This window comes from Engystomops pustulosus, chromosome 2 (genome assembly GCF_040894005.1).
Source record: "Engystomops pustulosus chromosome 2, aEngPut4.maternal, whole genome shotgun sequence".
NCBI classification, from domain to species: Eukaryota; Metazoa; Chordata; class Amphibia; order Anura; family Leptodactylidae; genus Engystomops; species Engystomops pustulosus.
This window is the reverse complement of record NC_092412.1, coordinates 177,979,692-178,003,630: the sequence shown is the minus strand read 5'-3', so window position 1 is coordinate 178,003,630 and position 23,939 is coordinate 177,979,692. Positions and strand designations below refer to the sequence as shown.

Sequence of the window (23,939 nt, the reverse complement as noted above, 5' to 3'; positions counted from 1 at the left end):
AGCCAACCTATATATGGTTGATATATGTCCCCCATAGACGGCAATGGGCACACGGCACACAACGGGAGCGGTACAGCACACGTGCGGCACCATACCGCTCCGTACCCTGTAGAAAGATAGGACATGTATATATTCCTATGGAGAGGGGCGGGGGGTGAGCAGCCTCCTCTCCCCGACACTGCCGTGTGCCGCCGTGTTACAGTACGACGGGCAACAACAGTGTGAATGTAGCTTAATGCTGTATAAGGCAAGCAGAAGAGTCCAGACGGCAGTTTCTGTAGACAAATAGGGCACTGAAAGGCAACGCCTGGGACATGGAGGGAAGGATAACTTTTTTTTGTTTTTACAGCCTCGCTTCTCCCAGTTTTTTAAAGCATGGGCAATACTTTTAACCCCTTAACAACCGGGCACTTTTCCTGTAGGGAGCTGCGTAAAAACCATAGTGAAAGTATTTATTATTCCATACCGTGTAGCGGGAAAAAAATCCAAATTCAGTAGAATTGGTGAAATGGTTTATAATGTTTTCATACATTTACAAAAATTAAAACCTCCTGTACAATAACTTTTTCATACTTCAGTGTAGGGATTTTATTCATATTTTTTATATGTTCCAAAATGTTAGGGGGTTAAATGCCGGGAATAACAGTTATAATATTTTGATAGATCGGACATTTTGGGACATCATAAATCATATTTATGATTTTTTTCTGTTTATTTTTATGTCAGTTCTAAGGAAAGGGGGTGAATTGAAATTTTAGGGTATTTTATTTACATTTTTTACTTTTTTTAAATTAAATTTGTACTATTTTACTATAACCCTAGATTGTCCGATTGATCTTAACATATACTGCCATACTACAGTATATACAGCAGTATATGGGGATTTTACTACTTAGTTATTACAACGAGCCAGTGGAACATTGTAACAAATGTCCAGAAATCATATAGTGTGAGGTCTAACAAAGACCGGAGGCTGTCATAGAGACAGATCTTCGCTCCACAATAATGTCACGGGGAGCGATAATCAAAGCCAAGATGTTGGTGCATATAGCTAGAACTGATCTCGGGTGTTACCGGTGGGCGTTTTCTGCAATATGCAGCAAGCAATCATCAGGTATGGAGAGGGCTCAGCCCATGAGCACTCTCTGAATACCCACAGCCAATGTGTGACGTAACTATGTGTCACACATTGTTAAGGGGTTAAAGGAAATCGACTGCATGAATTTAGTGGTTTTGGTCAAAGTATACTTGACCCCTGAAACAGAAGTTCTTAATTTAGCTGTTAATGGCTTATTTTTCATGAAAAGGGACTTTTACAATTATGCAAATTAGCCTCAGGGGCTGCAGTGTGTGTCACAGAAGCCTCTTTTGACTCCGTCGGCTGGTAATTATTAACACATTAATGCCCGCTTTTTCCCTTCCCGTAGGTGAGCCAGTGACAGCCAAACGGCACTTCTGTGACTTATACACGAGATCCCGAGGCTAATTTGCATATTTTTAAAAGCCCTTTTTCATGAAAAATAAGCCATTAACAGATAAATGAAGAACAGATCCTGCGTCAAAAACAAGGCACAGAGAAACTGCTTCACTTTATAGCAGCATTTGCCATTATCACCTGCTCTATTCTTTTCTTTAATTACAAAAATAACTTAAAAGGTGTAATAATAATAATAATTATTTATTTGTATACCGCACACAGATTACGCAGCGCTTCACAAAGCATGTCAAATTATGCAGTAAGTGACTATGCTGTACGTGATATGAAAATGTACTGCTCGTTTTTTCTTTGACCATTTGAGAAAATTCCCCATGACCACACAGCTCTAGGGCAGCATCTAGCCACTTCCTTTGGTGGTAAGTGGTTTTTCCAAGAGAAACAATATCTAGCATAAATGATGTAAAACTGTAATAATGGCAATGCTTAGACAACCACAGTCAGAACCACTCCTTGCAGTGGCTCTGATGACTCCACTACACATTACAGTATCTTCATATCTATCTTAACTCACCAAGGTCCGTATTTGGACACGAAAGTAACTGCCTGAATTTTTCAAGTCGCGTTTTTTCCCGGAGTGTCATAGATGGAGCTCCAGAGGCATTCTGATCCGATATCCTGGCAACCAATGGTATAATAGGGCGGAATGGATGGGACTGGAGTTTCTGGAGTGGCTTCCGCAGCACAGAGGCATCTAGGTGCAAAAATGAAAAAAGGGTTAATGGGATCATGTCTAAGCTTGTAGTTAAAGTGGACACGAGAAAACTTGTATCCTGAATGCCGAGAAATCTTCACTGGCCATTAGGTGTGAGCATTCCCTCTTATCTAGTTACAACACTCTTGTGGGCTCAGTTTCACGACTTTCACTGTTATCTCCAAATGATGTCTATTTTATTCTTTGGTTCGGTATTATCATGGTGATACCAAATGTGTATATGTTTTATTGTGTTTAAAAACATTTTTAAAAAATTAAACATTACCAAAAAAAAAAAAAATTTAATTTCACCATCTTCTGACACTAATAACTTTTTCATACTTCGGTGTATGGAGCTGTGCGAGACGTAGTTTTTGTGAAATAAGCTGATATTTTCATTGCTACCATATTTAGGACTGTGCGACCTATTGATCACTTTTTATAAATTTTATATGCGATGTAAAAAATGGGGTTTTATACGCTTCGCCGCAATTTTCCATTATAGGGTTCCCTGTTGGGAATAACAATTTTATATTTAACAATTTTTATATTTTTATGTATCAGGCATTTTGGGATGCGATACCGAACATGTATGTGATATTTAAATGTTTTACTGTTTTTTAGGCCGTCTAGTGAAATTTAACCCTAGACGGTCTAAACATTCCTACCATACACTGGCTTTTATTACACATGATTCATTACAATGTGCCACTGGAACATTGGCTGGGATTTATAAACGCAGTTGCGCCACAATTCTTCTGGTGTTGCGCCAAAAACAGTCTAAACTGTCTTGCACCACAGTTATCAATGCCCTTTTGTTTTGCACTTTTCGACTTGTCCGATGAAGGGGGCGTGGCCTTCAGGAGATTGGAGTGGCCTCGTGAGAAAGGGACGTGGCTTGCAGGAAATCTTCCATGCACCCAAAATTCTGCCACACAGTTTAGACCAACTAAAAGTAGGTCCAATGTAGGAACCGGCAGTCCTATGCTGCACCAGAATTTAACATCACAGTGATAAATTTGACGCAGCAAAAGACTAGTGTTTTCCAGCTAGAAACTGTCAGAGCCTAAGACACATAATTAAATACCCCCCCATTATGTTAGCAATCTCCACCTCAGTATGACTAGGGCTCACCCCTCTTCATACAGCATTAACAGCTCTGGAAGGTTCAGATAAAGCAAGCAATGTAACACTGCTATTACTAGGGTAGCCAAACCAAAAAAAGTTTTTGCTAGCAATATACACAATTTGATATTAGTAGTACCAGTGGAACTAGTGAATACTATTTAAACCAAAAAAAGAGTTCCACAAAAGGGAGTATAATCAAATATAGATAGTTTTATTGTAAACAAAACAGTTTTAAAACCATGACAACAAATACATACAAGATAATAGAAACCTGTGCCCAGGGGAGATATACCCCGACACTAGACAGCATGGGTTAACATTGTGTGTAATATTTAGCACAGTGGCATTAAGAACAACATAGGAATATTGTGTAAGCACACCTGGGAGATGGACAACGAGTACCTATTGTGGAAACTAATCCCCATCAGACATATCTCAAAAAACAATGCAAGTGCACATAAAAAGAGGGATTCTTATAAGGTTAAAAGAGTCAAAATGTCCTCACCCATAGTGCAGCTGAACTCCACGCTGACCCCAGGTTTCTATTATCTTGTATGTATTTGTTGTCATGGTTTTAAAACTGTTTTGTTTACAATAAAACTATCTATATTACTAGGGTAGGGCTAGGAGCTGCTTACTTTTTTGGGGGTAACATTCCTTTTTAAATTTATAAAAAAAAAATATATATACATTTTATATACAGATACATGCTATAATGTATATAATGTCCGCCATAAATATAAAGCACACATAGTGTCAGAAATTGAATGGAAAATTAGCATATTGGTGCTTTAGCTTAGTGATAACGCTGCTGTGTCCATTAAACTACAAAACAAATCTGTCAGGCGGCCTGAAAGATATTAAACCTGCAGCGTGTGGAACAATAACACAAGTTTTGGTATCCTTGAGAAAGTAACCAATGAAACATGCAAATATTGTGTTCTTTATGGTATACCATGACCGATATACTTCTGTATCCTAGTGTTATTACAGTAAATTATTTGGGTATATCCCAGCCTTCAGTGTAACCTCATAAAATTTATACCTTATCTAAGAGTTCTGTCCACATGCATTTTTCTGGTCTGGTGTATTTTTCCTAAATGTATGCATGTTTTTAGAATAACGAGTAGACAGTTTTATATTATTTGCCTTAGGTGTTCTTGAAAGGTTCAGTATGCTTCATGGATGTGTGACCTCTGAGAAGCTGAATAAACAGAGTAGACAAAGCAGGAGCAGTGGTGTGGATCTAGACAGCCAGATCCCCTCCACCATAATCACATCCAAGACTGTGGCTGGGACACATGCTTCTTATGACCTCCTTCACTACAGCGCAAGTGTTGATAGGTTAATGGAAACTGTCCACACAGACATAACCAGCATCTGTGTGACCACTACAAAATGAGAGCAGTGGTATGAAGAGTGTTCAGCACTCTCTGTTATACGGTTAAGGTTATGCCAGTGTGACAGAAGATTCATTAAGAAAATTGGCTACAAAACATAAAAACTATAAAAATAAAAATCATATAAAAATCATCCAGAAGGGAAGGGGATGGAATAGGATTTTGCCAGACGCAGCCTTTGTACGCAGGATTGATGGAAGTGTACAAAGTAAAAGGAGTCCACCAGCAGTTTTGCTGCATAAACATGCAAACAGTGTTAGGTATTTGCTCTAGAGAATGTATAACCATTCATTGTTTATGTAAGTAGTGTTAGCAGCATGTATATTCCAGGATTGTATCTGCACTTGGAGCTGTACTGTGAGACCTCTCTCTTAACTTCCCTCCCCGCTTTGAAACTGCTGTATTACCCAACCTGAAGCCTGTTTTTTCTCAACATTGTAATAGTAGTTAACGGCCTTCTATATTATGTTTTTCTGTCATACACATTATAATTGTTAAACCTGTTCCCACTGCTAATATTTCTATTAATTTCAGAAGTCAGTCTTTTAAACTTGGTGCCTCTTCGGTGGCTGAGTACATGGTAAAGCTGCCAAGTCTCTGCACCAACATAGTCCGTGGTGAGAGACCATGTGGATTATGGACCTTCAACCCCCCTTCTAAACACACTAGTGATAGTTGTCGACTTAAGCTACCCTGGGGGACCTAAGAAAGGAATTAAAGAATAACTTCAATATATTTTTTCATTAGCACAACTTTGTTATCTTGATGAGGAGGGGGGAGGTCAGATGACTGCTCCCTGTGTTTGGGTGCAGGAGTCTCATACACAGACTACGGAGGTAAAATGCCTCCCCCCTGTTCCCCATCAGTCCCTCAATCTCAGTCAGTGATTCTGCAGAACTTTCTCTGTCCCTCAAGCTGCAGTATAAATTCCTACCCAACTTTCTATTTGTTTTTAAAGGGGAAATCACACATTAAAATGTGGTAAAGTCATTATGTACATTGTAGTGGGACTTTAAAAATAAACAGGGACTTTGATAATAAACAGGAATTAGGCACTCACCCACAGGTTTGCTCCAATGCTCCAAATTTTGGATCTGACCTTCACTTTTTTGTTTGAAGCATTGAAAAGCAAACCTGAGGTTGAGTGCCTAATTCTGAGGAGGTGATTGGGACACTATTTTGGTACCTCTAGTTACACTTTGTGGACTGCTGTGATATTCCTAAAACATTTTTTGACCCATCTTTACTAAACAAAACCATTCACAAAAGGCAATGGCGGCCATTTATCATTGACAGAAGTCCTAAAATAATCACAGTGCCTTTCAAACTAGTTGCAGTTCCACGCCAAGGGGGACATGGCCGGCGATGAAGTGGGCCAGCACAGGGTGTGCCTGCTCCGCATATGCGTTCAACCTAAACCACGTGAATATTCACTTTGAACGTCCGCATGGTCTTGGTGCAAAACTACGCTAGCTGACGCAGACACCCACTGGGTACATCAGGAAGACTCCATCATATGCTGACGTTCGTAATAAATCTCCCCAAATGACAAGTCCAAATATGACTCTATGGGGCTCATAGAGTCAAGATTCGCCTAAAAATCCATTACAATGTACTTAAAATTAATGTGATGAAAATAAAAAGGACAGCTATTCTCACCTGTAGTCACCCTATGTAACTGATCTTCACTAACAGATGTCACAATTGTTGGGCTGGAATTTTCTTCAGGCCTTTTGAAGTTCGATGTGATTTCTACATCAGTATCTGTCATTTTAGATCCAAAGGTCTGATAGGATACCGAATGTAAAATCTCTTCACTTTCATCATCATCAATATCCCAGGCATCACTTGTACTTCTGGCAAACTCATGGAAGCTGGAGGCTTTTCTACTTTTTGGATGATTTAAGTGTATTCTTGGATGATTGGAGGAGAAACTGTGGAGGACAAAATTGTAATGAATTATTAAAAGGACTCCCTTTGATAGAAGCAGTAATCTCAAACTCCAGAAGACTCATCTAATGTCATTAAACAGTGGTGTCAGACACTGTAGACATCCCAAATAATTCAAGTAATTAAGGTGGTTCTCCAGCCAAAACATACTGATGACCTATCCATAGCATAAGGCCTCTAGCACACGGCCATGATATAGCCACAAAAATGGCAGGTAATTCATGGCCCCCCTTTGACTTCTATTGGGTATGGTCACAGTATGGTGAGGGATGATGCTGAGCACCCTCTCATTTCCTATGGAAGTTAGTGAGGTGACTATATCCACCCTGATGCAACGGGCCACAAACTGGGGATCACTTTCCCCTGTGCGAGGACTGTAATGCGCATCAGTTATGTGCATGAGGCCTGAGACTGCTCTGTTAACTGTGTGGCAGTCCTGCAAAAAAATATAGTTTCCAACCCCTCACATATAACATATCCCATAGTCCACATATCCTATAGATCGCTTTTCAATATGTTCAACCTGGAAAACCACATTAACACTGTAAAAAGGAACATAAATGGAATACAAGATGTGAATAGAAAATGAATGCTACATAATATAAATACAAGCGGTCCCCTACTTAAAGACACCCGACATACAGACCACCCATAGTTACAGGCAGACCCCTATGCCCCCTGTGACTTCTGGATGGTTTATTATAGTCCCAAACTGCAATGATCAGCTGTAAGGTGTCTGTAATTAAGCTTTATTGATAATCCTTGGTCCCATTAAACCAAAAAATTTTGAACTACAATTGTCTATGGGACAAAAACATTTTTTTTTGTGGAACTACAATTATAAATATACAGTTTCAACTTACATACAAATTCAACTTAAGAACAAACCTACGGAACCTACCTTGTACTTAACCTCGAGTCCGTTTGTATGCGTGTCATATGGGTGTCAAGTCATAAGGAACTGTTAAATCATTTTGGTGAGGGCTAGACAGTGAATTGGGGCAAAACACATACACACTGGTGCTAGAAGGGTCCGCTAGAGGCTTTTTGATCTTTAGCACTTGCAATTTGTTCATTGAATTGTGTCAGAATCAAGAACATGCATTTTTCATGGATGTGGAAAATATCAAGATTTCTTTAGGGAATATGACTCGCACTCTGACCTATGTGTTTTCATATAGTTTATAACTGGCAGTTCTGCAGAATGACTATCATTATATTTTATGGCGCTTGGCAATGTTAGCCGATAGAACATGGTCCCTGTACTTTGTATTTAATAACATTTGCATATGCACTTTATGCTTTTCTACCTAATCCTGTCAAGGGTTTACACTTTAGTGCACTGCAGTGTAGGTTATGCTGACAACACACAATAAGCTCATTGCTTTGCTGCCTCCATTAGTGTCTCCATTTACAAATCCAGAAACATTTGGAGCCATCATAAGTAGGGTCCACCTTCCACTTTTTCCAGTTTAATCTAGTTTTATATCCTTTGTACTAATTTGTTATATTATATAATATACAGTTGTGTTTTTCATGGTCATGTGGAGGTTTTTGGTTGTCATTAGGATTTTTTTGATCAAAACATTTTTATTGTGATTTTTACAAACTTGGTTAGGTCATTAGGATTTAAAAAGAGTAAACACAGTAGTTTCACAATAAGAGTTTCACCCAACAAGCGAGAATGATTGGAAAAAAAGTTTCATGTTCTCTAAAAAAGGCCAAGAAAACCAAAATTCTGCAGGGGTATGCAAACTTGTGAGCAAAACTGTATGTGAAGCACTATTTGAGCATGCAGCACCAAGGCATTAATGGTGCCAGTGTAACCTATTGCCACTTTTTCAGCTCACAGAGCGGTATGGGAGCTTGTTTCTTTCTAGTGTTCAAGTTCCCCAAATCATAGAAATGGATCACCTACCCCCCTTTTGATGATGCCCCATCCTGTGAGTATGCATTGTTGTGTCACTTAAACGATTAATACCAGTAATCAATTCCAGCACCAGTCATGGGATGTAAGGAGTGGGTGTTTGCAGTTATTTATGTGAACCCTCTTCATTCATCCTCTACAGCATTAATCTGGTTAATAAATAGTAAGCAGGCTAAAAATGTTTCACAACATATAAATCTTTGAAGACCTTTTTATTGCAGAAATGAAGAGAGTAAGTGATTATAGTGAACATTTTAATCTACTTTAGGCTGCATTCACACTACTGCAAGGGGGACATATATACGGCCAACGTATATAGGGCCGATATACGTCCCCCAATAGAAAGCAATGGGCGCATGGCGCCCTACGGGAGCGGTACGGTGCGGCACCATACCGTTCCATACCCCGTGAAAAAAATAGGGCATGTCCTATTTTTTCAGGGCATACAACGCCGTGCGCCATGTATCCCTATGGAGAGGAGCGGGGGTGAGCACCAGTCATGTGAATCCAGCCTTAATCTGAAAAACAGCCCGTCTGTGCCTTATTTCTGCTTCTTCTTTCTCTTCTAGTGAGTAGTATATCTGAAAACCTACTCAGGTCTAAAACAATTGAGCTATAAGGACAGGCGGCTAAAAATTAACTCCTTCCATCACTAAATAATATTTCACGTGATGCCTCAGGAGGCAGCTTTTAGGAAGGAATATCAGACTCATCTGATATCTATCCTGAGTATTGATCACCCCTTAAAAGGATTGAGTTTATTGTAGGTTTTCTACACAAGACCTTAAAAATAAAAACTTCTCACCTCTTTTCAAGTGGTGGTTGCTGTGCACCATATACAGGCTGGATGCTGAAAAGAAACAGAAACAAATTTGGTTCATGTTATTCATTAGAGACATTTTCTGTATTCCTATCAGGTTAGTAATCTTTATATAGCGCCATCATGTTCCATAGCACTTTCCAAATCATATGGGACATAATACTACTTGCTAATACTACTTACTAATCTGTGGGACAAATTGTACTTTGTAGTGGCGCCATTTAATATTCCATGCAATGTACTGGAAAGCTGGAAAAAAATTCCAAGTGCAGTGAAATTGACAAAAAAAAAAAAAAATTTTAATCTTTTATACATAAAAAAATATTTTCCATTTTGCAAAATTTTGAGCTAATAACTTCTTCACACTTTGGTGTACGGACCTATCCAAGGTGGTATTTTTTAGCATATTAATTTATATCAATTTAGGACCTATTTAACAGTTTCATGTTGTTTAATTCAAATATTCATGGATGGAAAAATGGGGGAAAGTGGCGATTCGGACATTTGGGCGCTCTTTTCCATTACGGTGCTCATGGCCGGGAATAATCTTTAATATTTTGACAAAGCGGGCATTTTGGGACGCGGCAATACCTATCATGATATTTACTGTTTATTTGCTTTTATAACCGATTTAAGCAAATGGCGGTGATTTAAACTTTGACTATTTTTAGGTTTTACTTTAACACTGCAAGGTCTGACTGCTAATACTATATACTGCAATACTACTGTATTACAGTTTATAGCATTATTACTGATGATCTCGAATTTAGATATTAGATATCATTACACATGGCAACAATGAGTTGGCCAAGATGGCGGTGGCCATGGAATGGTAAGTTAAGTGCCTCGGTCGAACCCAACCGCGTCACCTAACAGGTTAACTGCCGCGATCGGTACCGGCACCAACGGCAGCAGTAACAGGCAGGAGTCAGCTGTATTATACAGCTGATACCTGCTGTGTATGGAGAGAGCTCAGGCCGTGAGCTCTTTCCATACAACCCCTGCAGCACCAGGACGTAATAGTACGTCCTGTTGTGCAAAAAGGTTAAAGGTGTAAAACTGCCTGAATGAGTGTATATGAGGCTTGTACAGTCAATAATGTGATCTGTGGTCTATAAAAACAAAGTGACTACTGAGGCTCTGCTTCTGTCGGCCTCTCACATGTGCTGTGTTACATGGAAACTGTATTTAACAAAGCAAATATATCAAAACTGTCTGTATCAAAACTGCCAACAAAAAACAATCACAGCCCAGCTTTCACTTTACAATAGCAGCTTGAGGAATAAAAGCTGAGCTTTCATTGGTTAATTACTATGTGTTACAATCATAGTTTTTAATAAATGAGGCCTGCAGTATAATCTATGGTAAGTACATGATGTATATCCAGTGTCAGCCCGACAGAAGCGTAGCAGCGGGTATATAGTATAAGGTACAGGGTACAGAAAAAAGAAATGTAACACATTATTTTACATTTATTTGTAAATAAAACCAAAGTAATAAAACGGGTGGTATGGGCATAGATTGTATAGGTTCCCCCCGTTGTATAAATTTATCTCACCAAAAAATTGAAAAACACAGCATCTAAAGTATATTTCGTATAATACAAAACAATCTTTATTGGGAAAAAATAGTGCATCACAATGCACCAGCAACAGTACAATATAAAAACAACAGAGAGTGCCACATAATATAAAGTTGATAAAACCAATGGAACAAGTAGAGATTGGTAAGTGTAGCCTATTAATAGTCACAACCTAAGTAGGAATTGCAAACAGGGGAAAAACGTCCCTCACATAAGAGCAGTAATGTTACCAGTAGGAAGGCACACGCTGTACACCCCTCCTGGCAGCCTTGTGTGAGTATTTCAGAAGAGCAGGACTACCCATCACACAGTACAAGTACTACTTCTTCCCAGCACTGTACCTTGCCAGGTCATGCTCCCTTGTGCCTTAGGACCATACTGGCTTTTCAACACAGACCAATGTTTCAGCAATTTGGATTCAGATTACTTGGGTAGATGTGGACACCTGTCATCGGCTAATGGCCCAGAATCCCAGACACTGGGCATTGACAAGAGAAAAACCAAGAGTCCACCATAGCCGGGCACTTCCAGCACCTTAGGAAGAGCAGAAAGAGTCCACCGGCAGCTGTCAGATCAGCTGTCAGATCATCTAACTTCAGCCATAAAAGGGAAAGTCTACAAATATCTCTATATCTACCACTAGCAGGATGAAGGATGACAGCTGCAAGTCCAACACAGAGAAGAAGACCAGGAGGCCTGTATGGGTAAGGTGCAAAAGCCACACAGCACAAAACACTCAACTCAATCACTGTAAGTAGTCACATGCAGTCACTGTAGGTAGGTACACAAACCGCCATTGCACTCTCTGAGTGACCAGAGGTAACAGCCACTTACATAAAAAAAAAAAATTCAATAAAATGTTATTTAACTCACTATACTGTGTTGTGTCTTATATTTCTAATAATACATGTAAAATGTTACATAAAGGGCTTCTATGGGAATAATAGAAATATTTATTTCCATAGAAAAAGCTAATAATTATTCTGTAGCTAATATCTACCATTGTGTATAGGGTTCTGTCCTTGAGTAGCTGTTTGCTCCCAGCTGCACCATTCAGCCTCTGCTCTCAGCCGCTCTGATGTTGGCAGGCGTGACATGAGGATATCCTTGTGCCTACAGGCTTCTGAGCCAAAGGAAGCAGAGAAGCTGGGAGCAAACGTGCCATCAGTTATTTATTTCCAGCAGTCCTATATTTACCAAGAGGCTCTTGGTAAAGAACACAAAACTGGTAAACCTGGGCCAGTGTTTGAGCACTAGGGGAAGGAGTGAGCACTCAAGGGAATGATGTGAGGGATAAGGGGCATGATTTGGATCATGAAATTTTTCTGCGGCATGTGCCACATCCTGTGTACCTGTAGTTTTGTCTAAAGTTGGGGAGTTATGTGTGGACATTATGATTAGTAGAGCTAAGGGGTCAAAGCACATGGGCCAAGGGGATGGGAGACATATATGAAAAGTTTCTGCAGCAACTATAGGTTTTATCCCTCTTTATATCATTAACAGTAGGTGCTATGCATGTGGTGCCAGGATGCTCGGTCATAAGATGCAGCAAACACTTGGCCTTCAACTCTATCTACACCCACAGAATTACAAGCTTCAGAGCCACATACAGGTGCAGGGAAGAGAGGAAAGAAAAAATTTGAATATTTATTTTTCACAGTAAGAAGGGTTAATATATAGGGTGTGCTCCAGGAAACTAAGGAGTCACAGAATCAGAACAAACAAGATTTCCAATATCTATCCCTCTTTCAAAGTCTTGAAAGTTGGGAGGCATACACATCCATTCATACAGATATATATAAATATATACACACACACACAAACACCTTCTAAAATCAATCCCTGTTTGCAGTGAACAGCCTTTAGGGACAGATTAGATATAACACTAGAAAGAAGGATCAGTTTATTTTTTTTTAAGCAGTTCAATCACCTCAGTTGTAATATTACAAATCTCTGATGTAAATACTTTTGTGCAAAAACGACAAAAGTGCTTAAGGAATGATACCTTAATTGGCTAACCAGAAAAATTATATTTGGTGCAAGTAGTTATATTACTGCAGCCATGAGTAATTCTCTACTCAGACTGCCTTGTCTGTATACACAAGAGTGAACAATGTAGAAATGTATCACCGACGTGAGCATGACAAGTTTTATAGCCCGCTCCCCATCCAGTTACAGATGCGAAAACAGTATTAAAGCGGTTGTTCACTTTTAGCAAATAATTGATTGTGCTGGATAAAAAGCTATACAATTTCGCTACACACACCCTCTACACCAACTCCCCACGGCCCTACAGATCTCTGTCCGCTGCCATCCCATAAGAAGTTCCACTGTCCACCTCCTGTGGACAGAAGTGTAGCGGATCTCTCTCCCTGGTCATGTGATGTCACACAGGTGTACACAGCTCCGATTACTCTCTGTGATATAACGAGACATGCACCTGTGTGACATCACATGACCATAGACCAGTATTTATCCACAGGAAGTAAACAATGCTGCCTCCCCCTGAATGACAGCAAGCAGATATCCAGAAAACAGGGAGGCATCGACACAGAAAGCACATTGAAAAACAACTCGCTGCAGTAACCTGCATGCTATGTACAGGGACCGGTATAGAGACAAGGTAGGCCACAGTGCTCGCTGCTAGAGTCTTCACCAGTGTGATTAATTATTGTGGGCCTGACACCTGGTGCATCGGAAGGTGCCTCTGTCCCCATTGGAAGACCCTGGCAGTTGTTGGAATATTACTGGATGCAGTCAGTCCCCATGGTTCGAGTGCTATTCCTAAAGCTAACACAGAGTGAGATGCAGACAGGAGACGTCCCCTTCTTGAATTTCAAGATTACAGTCAGAAAATATGGTAAAGTAGGAAGAACTTAAGTTGATAAAAGGAAGAAGAAAATTCCCAACTCCTAACAAATAGTGTGTTCCCAGAATAAGCAAGGCACCTATGTGTTATAATAAATATATAATTACAATGTCCAAAGTAAATGCAGTGATGCTCTATGCCAGTGATGGTGAACCTTTTAGAGCCCGAGTGCCCAAACAACAACCAAGACCCATTTATTTATTGGAAAGTGCCAACATAGAAATGTAATTTGTGATTTAAACTTCCTGCTCTGCCACTGCTTTCATTCATATCAGCACCGAGGACACCAATAAAGCAGAAAATAGAAGAAATTTGCATGACCATTGTAGCTTCCCTCCAGGGTCCAGGAAGAATTGTCAGGGTCGGAGCAGGAGCTACAGTGATAATCCAGATCTGTCCACACCTTCCCTCTCCTCCAGTAGTCCCAGGTAGCACTGTCACTTTAAAATATCTCTGTGCATAGCAAGTCCTGGGCTGTCTGGATTGTCGGAAGATAATTGGAGTCCTCTCTGGTGAGTGCCCACAGAAAGGGCTCTGAGTGCCACCTCTGGCACCAGTGCCATAGGTTCGCCACCACTGCTCTATGCTATACCACAAAATAAAGTCAAACTGTTACCCACTATTCATCCCATGGTAGAGACGTTTGAGTGTAACCAAAGTAAATCCTTACAGACCTGATTAAGGAGTGTGCTGTTCCTGGTGTTGTCCCCTCACTAGGTCATCCATCAAATTAACTTTCTCAGACAGGCTTCGGTGGGGAGCGTACCACAAAGTAACCTTTCTGCATTGTTAGAGGGCACTTAAGTGAGGCCAGATCGCCAAATCAGTCTTTTACATCTCCATAGTAAGTGCCTTGTCATCAAATTCAACTGGAAGGAGACTTAAGGGGGGACCCTGACTGTTTTCGGGGGGTCTGTACAGCTCTGTGACCCCACTAGTTTAGAGGAGCATTCCCATAATACATTATGACTAGAAGGTCACTGAGCGCCTGACCATGAGACCCCCACCAATCTCCAAAATGGGGTCTTTTATTCCCATTCCAGTGGTCTGGATGAACATTGGCCATGTATAGCCCCGCCATTCATCCCCACCTGCCCAGGTCTTGCTGCTGGGGTTAATGGGGCACACCTGTCAGTGGTCCCAGTGTACATACCCCTAGTGATCTGCATAACCTACTTAGCGGATGGGTGGTGACATGAGATGATTGGTGTACCCCTTTAACACTAAGTAGGCATCACTCATATACATTTGTATACACATTACTGATTCTCTCTCTAGAAGATGTGGGAGCTGCACATATGTCAGATAAAGTTGTGCTCCTGAGGCAGACATCTTTCAGGACTTCCTGTCAGTAATTCTATTGAAGAACAAAGCCGTCGTCTTTTCCCCAGCCCGGGATGGCTGATACCAGGGAGAAATAGAGGGGGTTTCGCTCTACACCCTTTAATAGTCAGTGCTAACTGGAAGCTCAGAACTGGCACCATGTATTACCCTGCAGTGGGCACTTTTCTGCTGTGTCTCATGACATCAACCAACCTGCCCGGTAGTTTGGAACTTCTCTTCCAGAACTGCCGCCTATTCTCTGACATCCCGGTGGCCTTGTCAGATTCCTCCTGTTATAAACTCTCATCCACTTCCACCACAGCAGCCTGGTTAATTCAGCAGCGCCTTCCAGAGGCAGCCAATCAGCAGTGGCAATGCTACGAGGTCACGTCCAACAAGACGGGTAGCGTCTAGTTCCTATCCTCTGCTAGGACCTTGATGACGTCCAGGTCACATGATCGTGATGTCACCAGGTCATGTGACTGCGCAGCTTAGAATGTGAGTGGGAGATTCAAATGCAGGAAAAAGGTTGCTCTGTGTGTATTGTATGTGTATAGGATAGAGGACTGTGTCATATTTATGTGTGTACCTTATATATGTGTATGTATAGGAGAGATTACTGTCATATATGTGTACCTTATATATGAGAGGACTGTGTCATATATGTGTACCTTATATATGTGTATCTATAGGAGAGAGGACTGTCATATATGTGGACCTTATATATGTGTATATATAGGAGAGAGGACTGTCATATATGTGGACCTTATATATGTGTATATATAGGAGAGAGGACTGTCATATATGTGGACCTTATATATGTGTATATATAGGAGAGAGGACTGTGTCGTATATGTGGACCTTATATATGTGTATGTATATGTGGACTTTATATATGTGTATGTATATGAAAGAGGACTGTGTCGTGTATGTATATGAGAGAGGACTGTGTCGTATGTGTGGACCTTATATATGTGTATGTATAGGAGAGAATACTGTGTCATATATGTGTGTGTATAGGAGAAAGGACTGTCATATACCGTATGTGTACCTTATATATGTGTATGTATAGGAGACTGTTATATATGTGTACCTTATATGTGTGTGTATAAGAGAGAGGACTGTTTCATATAAGTATGTGTATAGGAGAGAGGGCTGTGTCATATATATGTGTACCTTATATACCTATATGTATAGGAGAGAGGGCTGTGTCATATATGTGTAACTTATATATGTGTATGCATAGGAGAAAGGCATGTATTATATATGTGTGTGTATAGGAGAGAGGACTGTCATATATATGTGTATGAATAGGAGAGAGGACTGTGTCGTATATATGTGTGTGCATAGGAGAGAGAACTGTGTTCAAGGTCATTGTGTAATTCTATGTGAATATATCCTAACTTGAGAAAAATAGCGGTATTTTAATATTTCATAAATTGTATATATTCTAAGCACAAAATAAAAATGTAAATGAGACAATTGTAAATGAACACTTTCAGATACTTGCAAATAATTGTTATTAATCTGGCGCCAGGTGCTAATTTCCTTAAAGGAATTCTACCACAAAAAAGTTAGAAACATTTACACATCTACATTCCTCTTCTTCCAGATTCCAGCGCTCGTCTGGGCTAATCTAGACACGCCGGAATCACCCAAAAAAGAGACTAATAAAAAGCATCTGCTAATAAAATTATAAAAAGTGCTGCGGAGCATGCGTGGCCACCATTGCATGGAGTAAATGCAAGACCCAAAGAGCAGCAAATAGCGGGAACTCACCAGCAGGAATTCGATCCCACCAATCACTCAATGTGAGGCCTGAAAAATGAACTGCATTTTCCCCCTAATTATGTGGGCTCTCCGGCTCCATCCTCACACTCCTCGGCAGGGTATTCTCCGGCTCTCCGTAATCGAGTACTGCTACACTCCTACATCCCTGCGTAGGCAATATCACCAGCCAGTAGTCCAGGGTCACAGGCAGCTTGTCAGTCAGTATTCACATCAGCATGGATCATCTAATGCCACAGCTTCATTCTCTCCAATGGGGAGACCCCTGTCAGAGGACTTGCTTAAATCATTGAGTGAACTACGCTCATCACTTCAACAAGATATACAATAAACTTTATCCGATTTTCAAAGAGAGTGTAACGAGCTAGGAGAACATACTGCACATGTGGAAACAAAGATGGCAGAATTCACATTGGCACATGAGAAATAGGTGAGAGATCTGCATTTGAAAATGGCAGACACGAAAGATCATTCCAGACGGAATAATGTACGGTTTAGGGGCACACCGGAATCTGTCCAACCGGAGATGCTTATTGCCAGATTTGCCTCAGTCTGATCTGCTAATCGATAAGGTGCACAGATTCCCTAAAGCAAAGTCTCTTCCGCCATCAGTGCCTAGAGGTGTGATCGCAAGGCTGCAATTCTTCCATTTTAAGGAAAAGTTAATGAGAAAAGAGGAAAAACCCTGAAGAATTGTCTGAAAAGTAAGAATATTTCAGACCTATCCGCTGTTATTCTGGATAGGAGACGGGCGTTCCAGGAAGTGGCGAAGGTTCTACGCTCTCACAACATTCCATATAAGGGGGGGTTCCCTGTAAAACTCATTGTTTAGAAAAACAAAAGGAATGTGGTGACAACTTCACCAGCAAAACTCTTAAGAGCTTCTTCAGAAATGGGAGCTTATACCAAAAGGGAACTTGTTCGTGTCTAAGCTCAAAGCTGTTATAGCAGCACCCCGTTTGGAAGAAGAGTGGGAAGCGGAGGCTAAAACACAAGGCGTATTATGAATCTCCCTGAACTTGGGGGATAACCCTTTTTCTCCTTAAGTGAGACTGTTATGTGTAATTGGGTCTCGTATGGTACTACTAGATCTAAATGTGTCTGGCAAACACGTTTTATGCCCTCAATGAGTCCCCGACACAATGTGTATTTTGTGACATACGTCTTTTGTTCCAAGTTATTTCTCTTTGTTTGCAGAAGGCATAAGGTGTAGAAAGATAGATCACTGTCCTTTTTGGTAGAATGAAATCTTCTAAAATAGTGGTAATAAGCCGGAGGGACCATGTTTTAAAGATAATAAGTACGATAAACCCAGATCTTATATATGGCGCTTAAAAGAAAACTTCCTTCTGCACTGCCCTTCTTTTCACTGTAGCACAGAATTTTTTCATACTAATAATATAAATAACATTTCCCCGGAATTATTGTGGTGCTTACACAAAATGTTTATAAGAGGCCATTTCAGAGGATTAGCAATGGCTAATAAAATTAAAGGGTGGTCTGGGCCTATATTAAACCAAGTGAGGCAGTTTTTTTTTTTTCCTGCTCCAAATAAACATTGGATTCAGATTGAAAATGCTGCATGAGACAAGAAGAGTGTCTTAATCACTCTGTGGAACGGAGCCATCCATTCATCATCCTTTCATAGCTCCCTTATCACGGTTCAAGCAGGGGGTCGGGAGTGGGAACAATACTGAAATCCTGAACTATTTCAATCATGAGTGGGCGATCTTTCATGCGAAGGGGCATTACAACTAATGTATGATCCAAAGAAAAAAAGCACCGGTCTGCTCTAACCCCAGGTGCTCGACTTCAGGAGAAGCAGCTCTCTTCAGTGCACAGTTAACAAAAGGAAATGGCGTTGGCACTCACTCTATGCACGTGGAATGGTCTTTATTCAACCATGATAAAAAGCGCTAAAAGTTACAGCCATGAGAATAAGCGGTAAATCGTACGCGTTTCAGAACTACTGACGTCCTTAGTCACAGATTACCTTATAAGAGATACACCCCTGTTCTAATTGTGAACTGGTGATGGCACATCAGAGAAACTCCTACTTTCAGAAACAAGGCACCATACACATTTATAGGATGCCAAAAAATGCATGCAAGCAAGAGAGGCTGGGGAGCAGTGCTTCCTCAAAAATTGGCGCAGGGTTCTTGGACGGAAGAGATCTCGAGAAGATCATCCAACTACCGGGAACTGAGGGCAGTTTGGGAGGTACTCAGCACAAACACTTCCCAACTAGCACCATACTGTCGGACAATACCACAACCGTATCCTACCTGAAAAGACAAGGAGGAACCAGGTCTCCATTATTGATTTCCCTAACACAGCAAATATTTTAGTGGGCAGAAGATCACGTTCTATCAATCTCAGCTACCCACATAAAGGGAATAGAGAATAAAAAGGCGGATTTTCTCAGCCGAAGAAAGATACTTCCCAACAAGTGGTGTCTAAAAGAAGAGATATTCCAGAACTTAACTTCTCTCTGGGGGAAACCTCAAATAGACTTATTTGCGACAAGAGAAAACACCAAGTGTTGCCACTATTTTTCTCTGGAAAAAGGAGAAGCCAGCAGACATCTAAATGTGTTCTCACACTCTTGGAACACCACTCTCGCCTCCGCCTTCCCCCCTATTCCCATGATCGCCAGAGTCTTGGAGAAATTACACCAAGAAAAGACAAAGACCATATTTGTGTGTCCAAACTGGCCGAAAAAAAAGCTGTTACCCAATTGTGAAGAGAATGACTACTCAGGATCCAGTTATCCTACCAGTATCGCAAGACCTCCTGGTACAGGGTCCAATCTTACATCCAAATCCAGGAAGGCTTCAGTTATCGGCATGGATCCTGTATCAGACTACCTGAAGTCTCAAGGACTCTCCTCTGCCGTCATAAACACCTTGAAGGCAAGTAGAAAACCTGTCACTTTAGCTATGTATCACAAAATTTGGAAAAAATTTTCTTCTTTTTGTTCAGATAAGCCACCCTGTCAATCTGTTTTGTTTGCTCTGAAGGAATTAAGTATAGGAAGGATTGTTATAATGAGAAAATGGAAAGATCCATCCTTTCCCACTCTGCAACTTTGGGCAGGCAATGTGAATACACTTATGTATACTGAATACTATACTGTGCTACCTTATAAAAAATGAAATTAAATTGCAAGAAATTTAAACAGATGTGTAGAAATTTTCATGTAATACTTATAATTTTTTTTTTTTCCTTTCCTGCTCACCTTGGGGTTGGGGGAATAAACAAAAAAATGTTCAATTGATTATTGAGGAATATGCAGTAATCTTTTGCATTGTTGATTTTTTTGTATTCTTTTAGTACTCACTCTCTACATCTTTCTTTTTATTCTAAAAAGATATACTAGTACATAAGCCGAGTTTTTCAGCTCAAAAAATGTGCTGAATAACCTCGCCTCGGCTTATACATAAGTCAATTAAAAAAAAACCTTATATCCTCAACCTCCGGTGGCCCAGATGCTCAGCGCGGCTCACTGATGTCGGTGCTGCGCCTCTTCTGTCTTCAGTCTTCTGTAACAACCGGCATAGACACGGCCATGTTATCTGCCAACCGGCGCATACTATGGCTACAGCAGCGGCCACGTCATAGTATACGCCTGCTGGCAGAGTGCATGGCCGGGTCTCTGCCAGCTGTTACAGAAGACCAAAGACAGAAGAGGAGCCGCGGGGAAGACCGAAGAGGAGCCGCTCCAACATCGGGAGCCGCATTGAGCATCGGAGCCGCCGGAGGATGAGTATACAAGGTTTTTTTTTTTAAAGGGCAGGCTGTACACTACAGGGGTGGCTATATACTACTGGGAGCTTGCTGGCTATATACTGGGAGGCTGTGAACAATGGGGCAGATTTATCAAGCAGTCTGAAAGTCAGAATATTTCCAGTTGCCCATGGCAACCAATCACAGCTCAGCTTTCATTTCACCAGCGCTCATGAATATTTTAAAGGGGAGCTGTGATTGGTTGCCATGGGCAATTGGAAATATTCTGACTTTCAGACTGCTTGATAAATCTGCCCCAATGTGTTTTCCACCCTCGGCTTTTACTCGAGTCAATAGGTTTTCCCAGTTTTTGGTGGTAAAATTAGGGGATTATACTCGGGTCGGCTTATACTCGAGTATATACGGTAATAAAGGAAAAATCTGATAAATTTGCCATGAGGCCTTTAATCCACATTACAAACAGGTACAAATCATGTATATACACATCAAAGATGCTAACGTCTGCATCATTATGACCACATGTTTGCAGACTGTGCCGTTAATTCTTGGTAAACTCCACGGCAGACTCTGTATAAGAAAGAGGAAGAACGGGAGGAACCACAGACAAGACACTGAAATTTTAATAATAAATCACCGTATTTAAGGATTACCGTATTCGAGAAATATGAAACAAAAACCCATAGTGTTATAAAAAAAATTAATATAACACAACTCATACCCCTCATACCCCTTTATGTTTATAATTCAGTTCTTTGGATATTTGTAGAATAAAATTGGCTTTAAAAAATTAGTGTGTATTATTTTTATATATCTATGATTGTGTGTATACAAGACTGTGCCTCAAGCTGAAAAAAATACTTTTGATCATTATGTAAAGCTGGGATCTGTCCCTCCTTCTTTCCTTAACTCCCTGCTACCCCTTTCTCCTGTAATCTGTTCTAAATAGGACCTAATGAACACAAACATGTTTTATTGAACATGCTATGCTGTAGGGACTTGTATGTAGACTCAATCTTCTTTTACCTTGTTTCTTTCTTTCTGTTTGCCAAGACATCATTCCCAATATCTGATTATTCTAATCCTCTCTACTGTCAGAGGAGAGGGCATTTAGAAGGGAAGGGTGTGTGTGTCATGCTTATCTTCTCTGACTCTTTCTGCTGCTGATTGGACAGTATCAGAAAAGATTTGCATAAAACACACCCCCTGATACTAAAGAATGGTGTACATGCAGTGTTACCACGCTGTAATTCAGCAAGCGAGATCACACTCCCTTCTACAGCTGCATGCCTTCTGTATAGACGCTGATGAGGAGAGGAAAGTAACGTGTGTAAAGTCCATATGCAATAAGTTCTTCATAGCAATGTGGCAGACATTGCTAACCTTTGGCAACAAAACTGTTGCATAGTAACAGCAACTGGCAACAAGCATTTTACCAAGGTAAAGAGCATGTTATATAATATAAATCCCTGGCAACAAGCATTTTATCTAGGTAAAGAGCATGTTACATAGTTTTAGCCCTAGCAATGAGCAATTTACCCAGGTAATGAGAATTTTACACAATTTTTCTCCCAGGCAATGAGTATGTTACATGGTATTAGCCTCTAGGCAACAAGCATATTCTGTAAGGAACAAACATCTTATATAGCTGTAGCTCCTAGGCAATGAGAATGTTACATAGCATTAGCCCATGTGCAACAAGCATTTTTTCTAGGAAATGGTTCAGCTGCAGGCTGGTATTATTGGGCAGACAAAGTCCAAAAACAGTGGGCTCTGCCACCCCAGTAATGTCAGGCTGCTGCTGTTGTATTGTATAAAAAGTGTTGCATATACCATAATTACCTCTCCACAGCTCCGTTCCTCAATATCTCCTTTCTGCTGCTGCATCCAGTACTGGGACGGAACGCAGCATGATATCTGTGTGAGTGCGCAGCAACAGAAGGCAGTGTGATATCGCTGACTGTAGCATAGCAAGATCACACTGTACATATAAAGTATCTTCACTAACACTATCTGCCACTGATTCGACATAACACAGCATCTCTTCAGTACTGGAGTCCCTCCTCTCTGATAGTAGAGAGGGTTGGAATTATCAGATACCAGGACTGATATGTTGGTGTGGCTAGAAAGGAAATTTCAAGTGCCCCTGAATCTACATGCAAGCCCCAATAGCATGGTATCTTCATTATTATTATTATTACACATCTGACAAAATGAAAGGTCCTCTTTCAGGGGAGTGGTTTACATTTATAGCCTCAGTAATCAGTCTTGAAAAATCGTGCTTGTGTGCCTGTCAAAGAATTCCTCCGGATTGAAATTATTAATTTGACACAAATGTAGGCAAACTGATGGTTTTATACATTTTCTGTGTCTCCATGCCTTTCACGCCACTTTTTCAATATGTGATCTTGTTGGGAGCAGGGCTTATAAGGAGGTGGTGTGGATTACGCAGACAGACAGATTTTCTGTAATTTACCAGAAAGTGATGGGAATTATAAATAAAATATACCCCAGTTTCAGGGGAAGGAGCTGTGCCTAAATCATTAAGAGACACAGTCCACCTTCTCTTCCCTGGTGGAGAAGAAATCACGGAGATAATTCATCAAGAGCTGTTGCATCATTCCCTCTGTCCCAGACACACAGCTGCATATACAGGCAGTCCCCGGATTACGTACAAGATAGGTTCTGTAGGTTTGTTTTTAAAGGACATCTACCATCAGGATTATGGAATATAAACTAAGTATACCTACGTGCTGGCATGTGCCCCCTCTGTCAGGATCCACTCTTCTTTAAGCTTTTTATGCCTTGGTTTTTACGAAAGAAGGCTTCAAAATGAGCCGGAAGGGCTCCATGGTCAGTAGACGTTAATGGAGCCTGGAGCCCCTCAGGCTCATTTGCATAATTTGTAAAGCATATTTTTCAGCATTTCAGCGCACCATGGGTGTGGCCAGTGAAATACTGGGATACCTTGGGCCCAGCAGTAAAATCTGATCTTGGGGCCCACCACTCCTATAAGTTTATACATAATCTATTAATATAATCATATAAATACGTAGGATGATTGAGATGCTTTATGCTAAACATATGTATAAATTAAAGTATGTTTATACTTAAGCAGGGCCTGGGGGCCCACCTAACTCAGGGGGCCACTGGTGGATATACCCGTTCACCTCTGTTCCAGTCTGATCCTGTGACTGGCTGCTGCAGGATCTATTGCTC

General features: G+C 40.6%; 1 protein-coding gene across 2 annotated transcripts in view; it reads right to left on the bottom strand.

The window, feature by feature from the left end:
* The window catches only part of TBC1D22B (TBC1 domain family member 22B), a 32,906-nt gene extending 17,263 nt beyond the window's left edge, over window positions 1–15,643 (bottom strand). Inside the window, exons 1-4 of one of the 2 annotated variants that reach the window (XM_072137411.1) lie at window positions 15,402–15,643; window positions 9,400–9,444; window positions 6,377–6,651; window positions 2,010–2,189 (exon numbers count right to left, since the gene is read on the bottom strand). In XM_072137411.1, the coding sequence (XP_071993512.1) occupies window positions 2,010–2,189; window positions 6,377–6,651; window positions 9,400–9,444; window positions 15,402–15,454 (553 nt within the window). In that variant the 5' untranslated portion in view covers window positions 15,455–15,643. Of the gene's footprint in view, window positions 1–2,009; window positions 2,190–6,376; window positions 6,652–9,399; window positions 9,445–13,262; window positions 13,343–15,401 lie in introns of those variants that run through there. The other variant, XM_072137412.1, reaches the window with a different exon arrangement.
* Window positions 15,644–23,939: the final 8,296 nt, after the last annotated feature.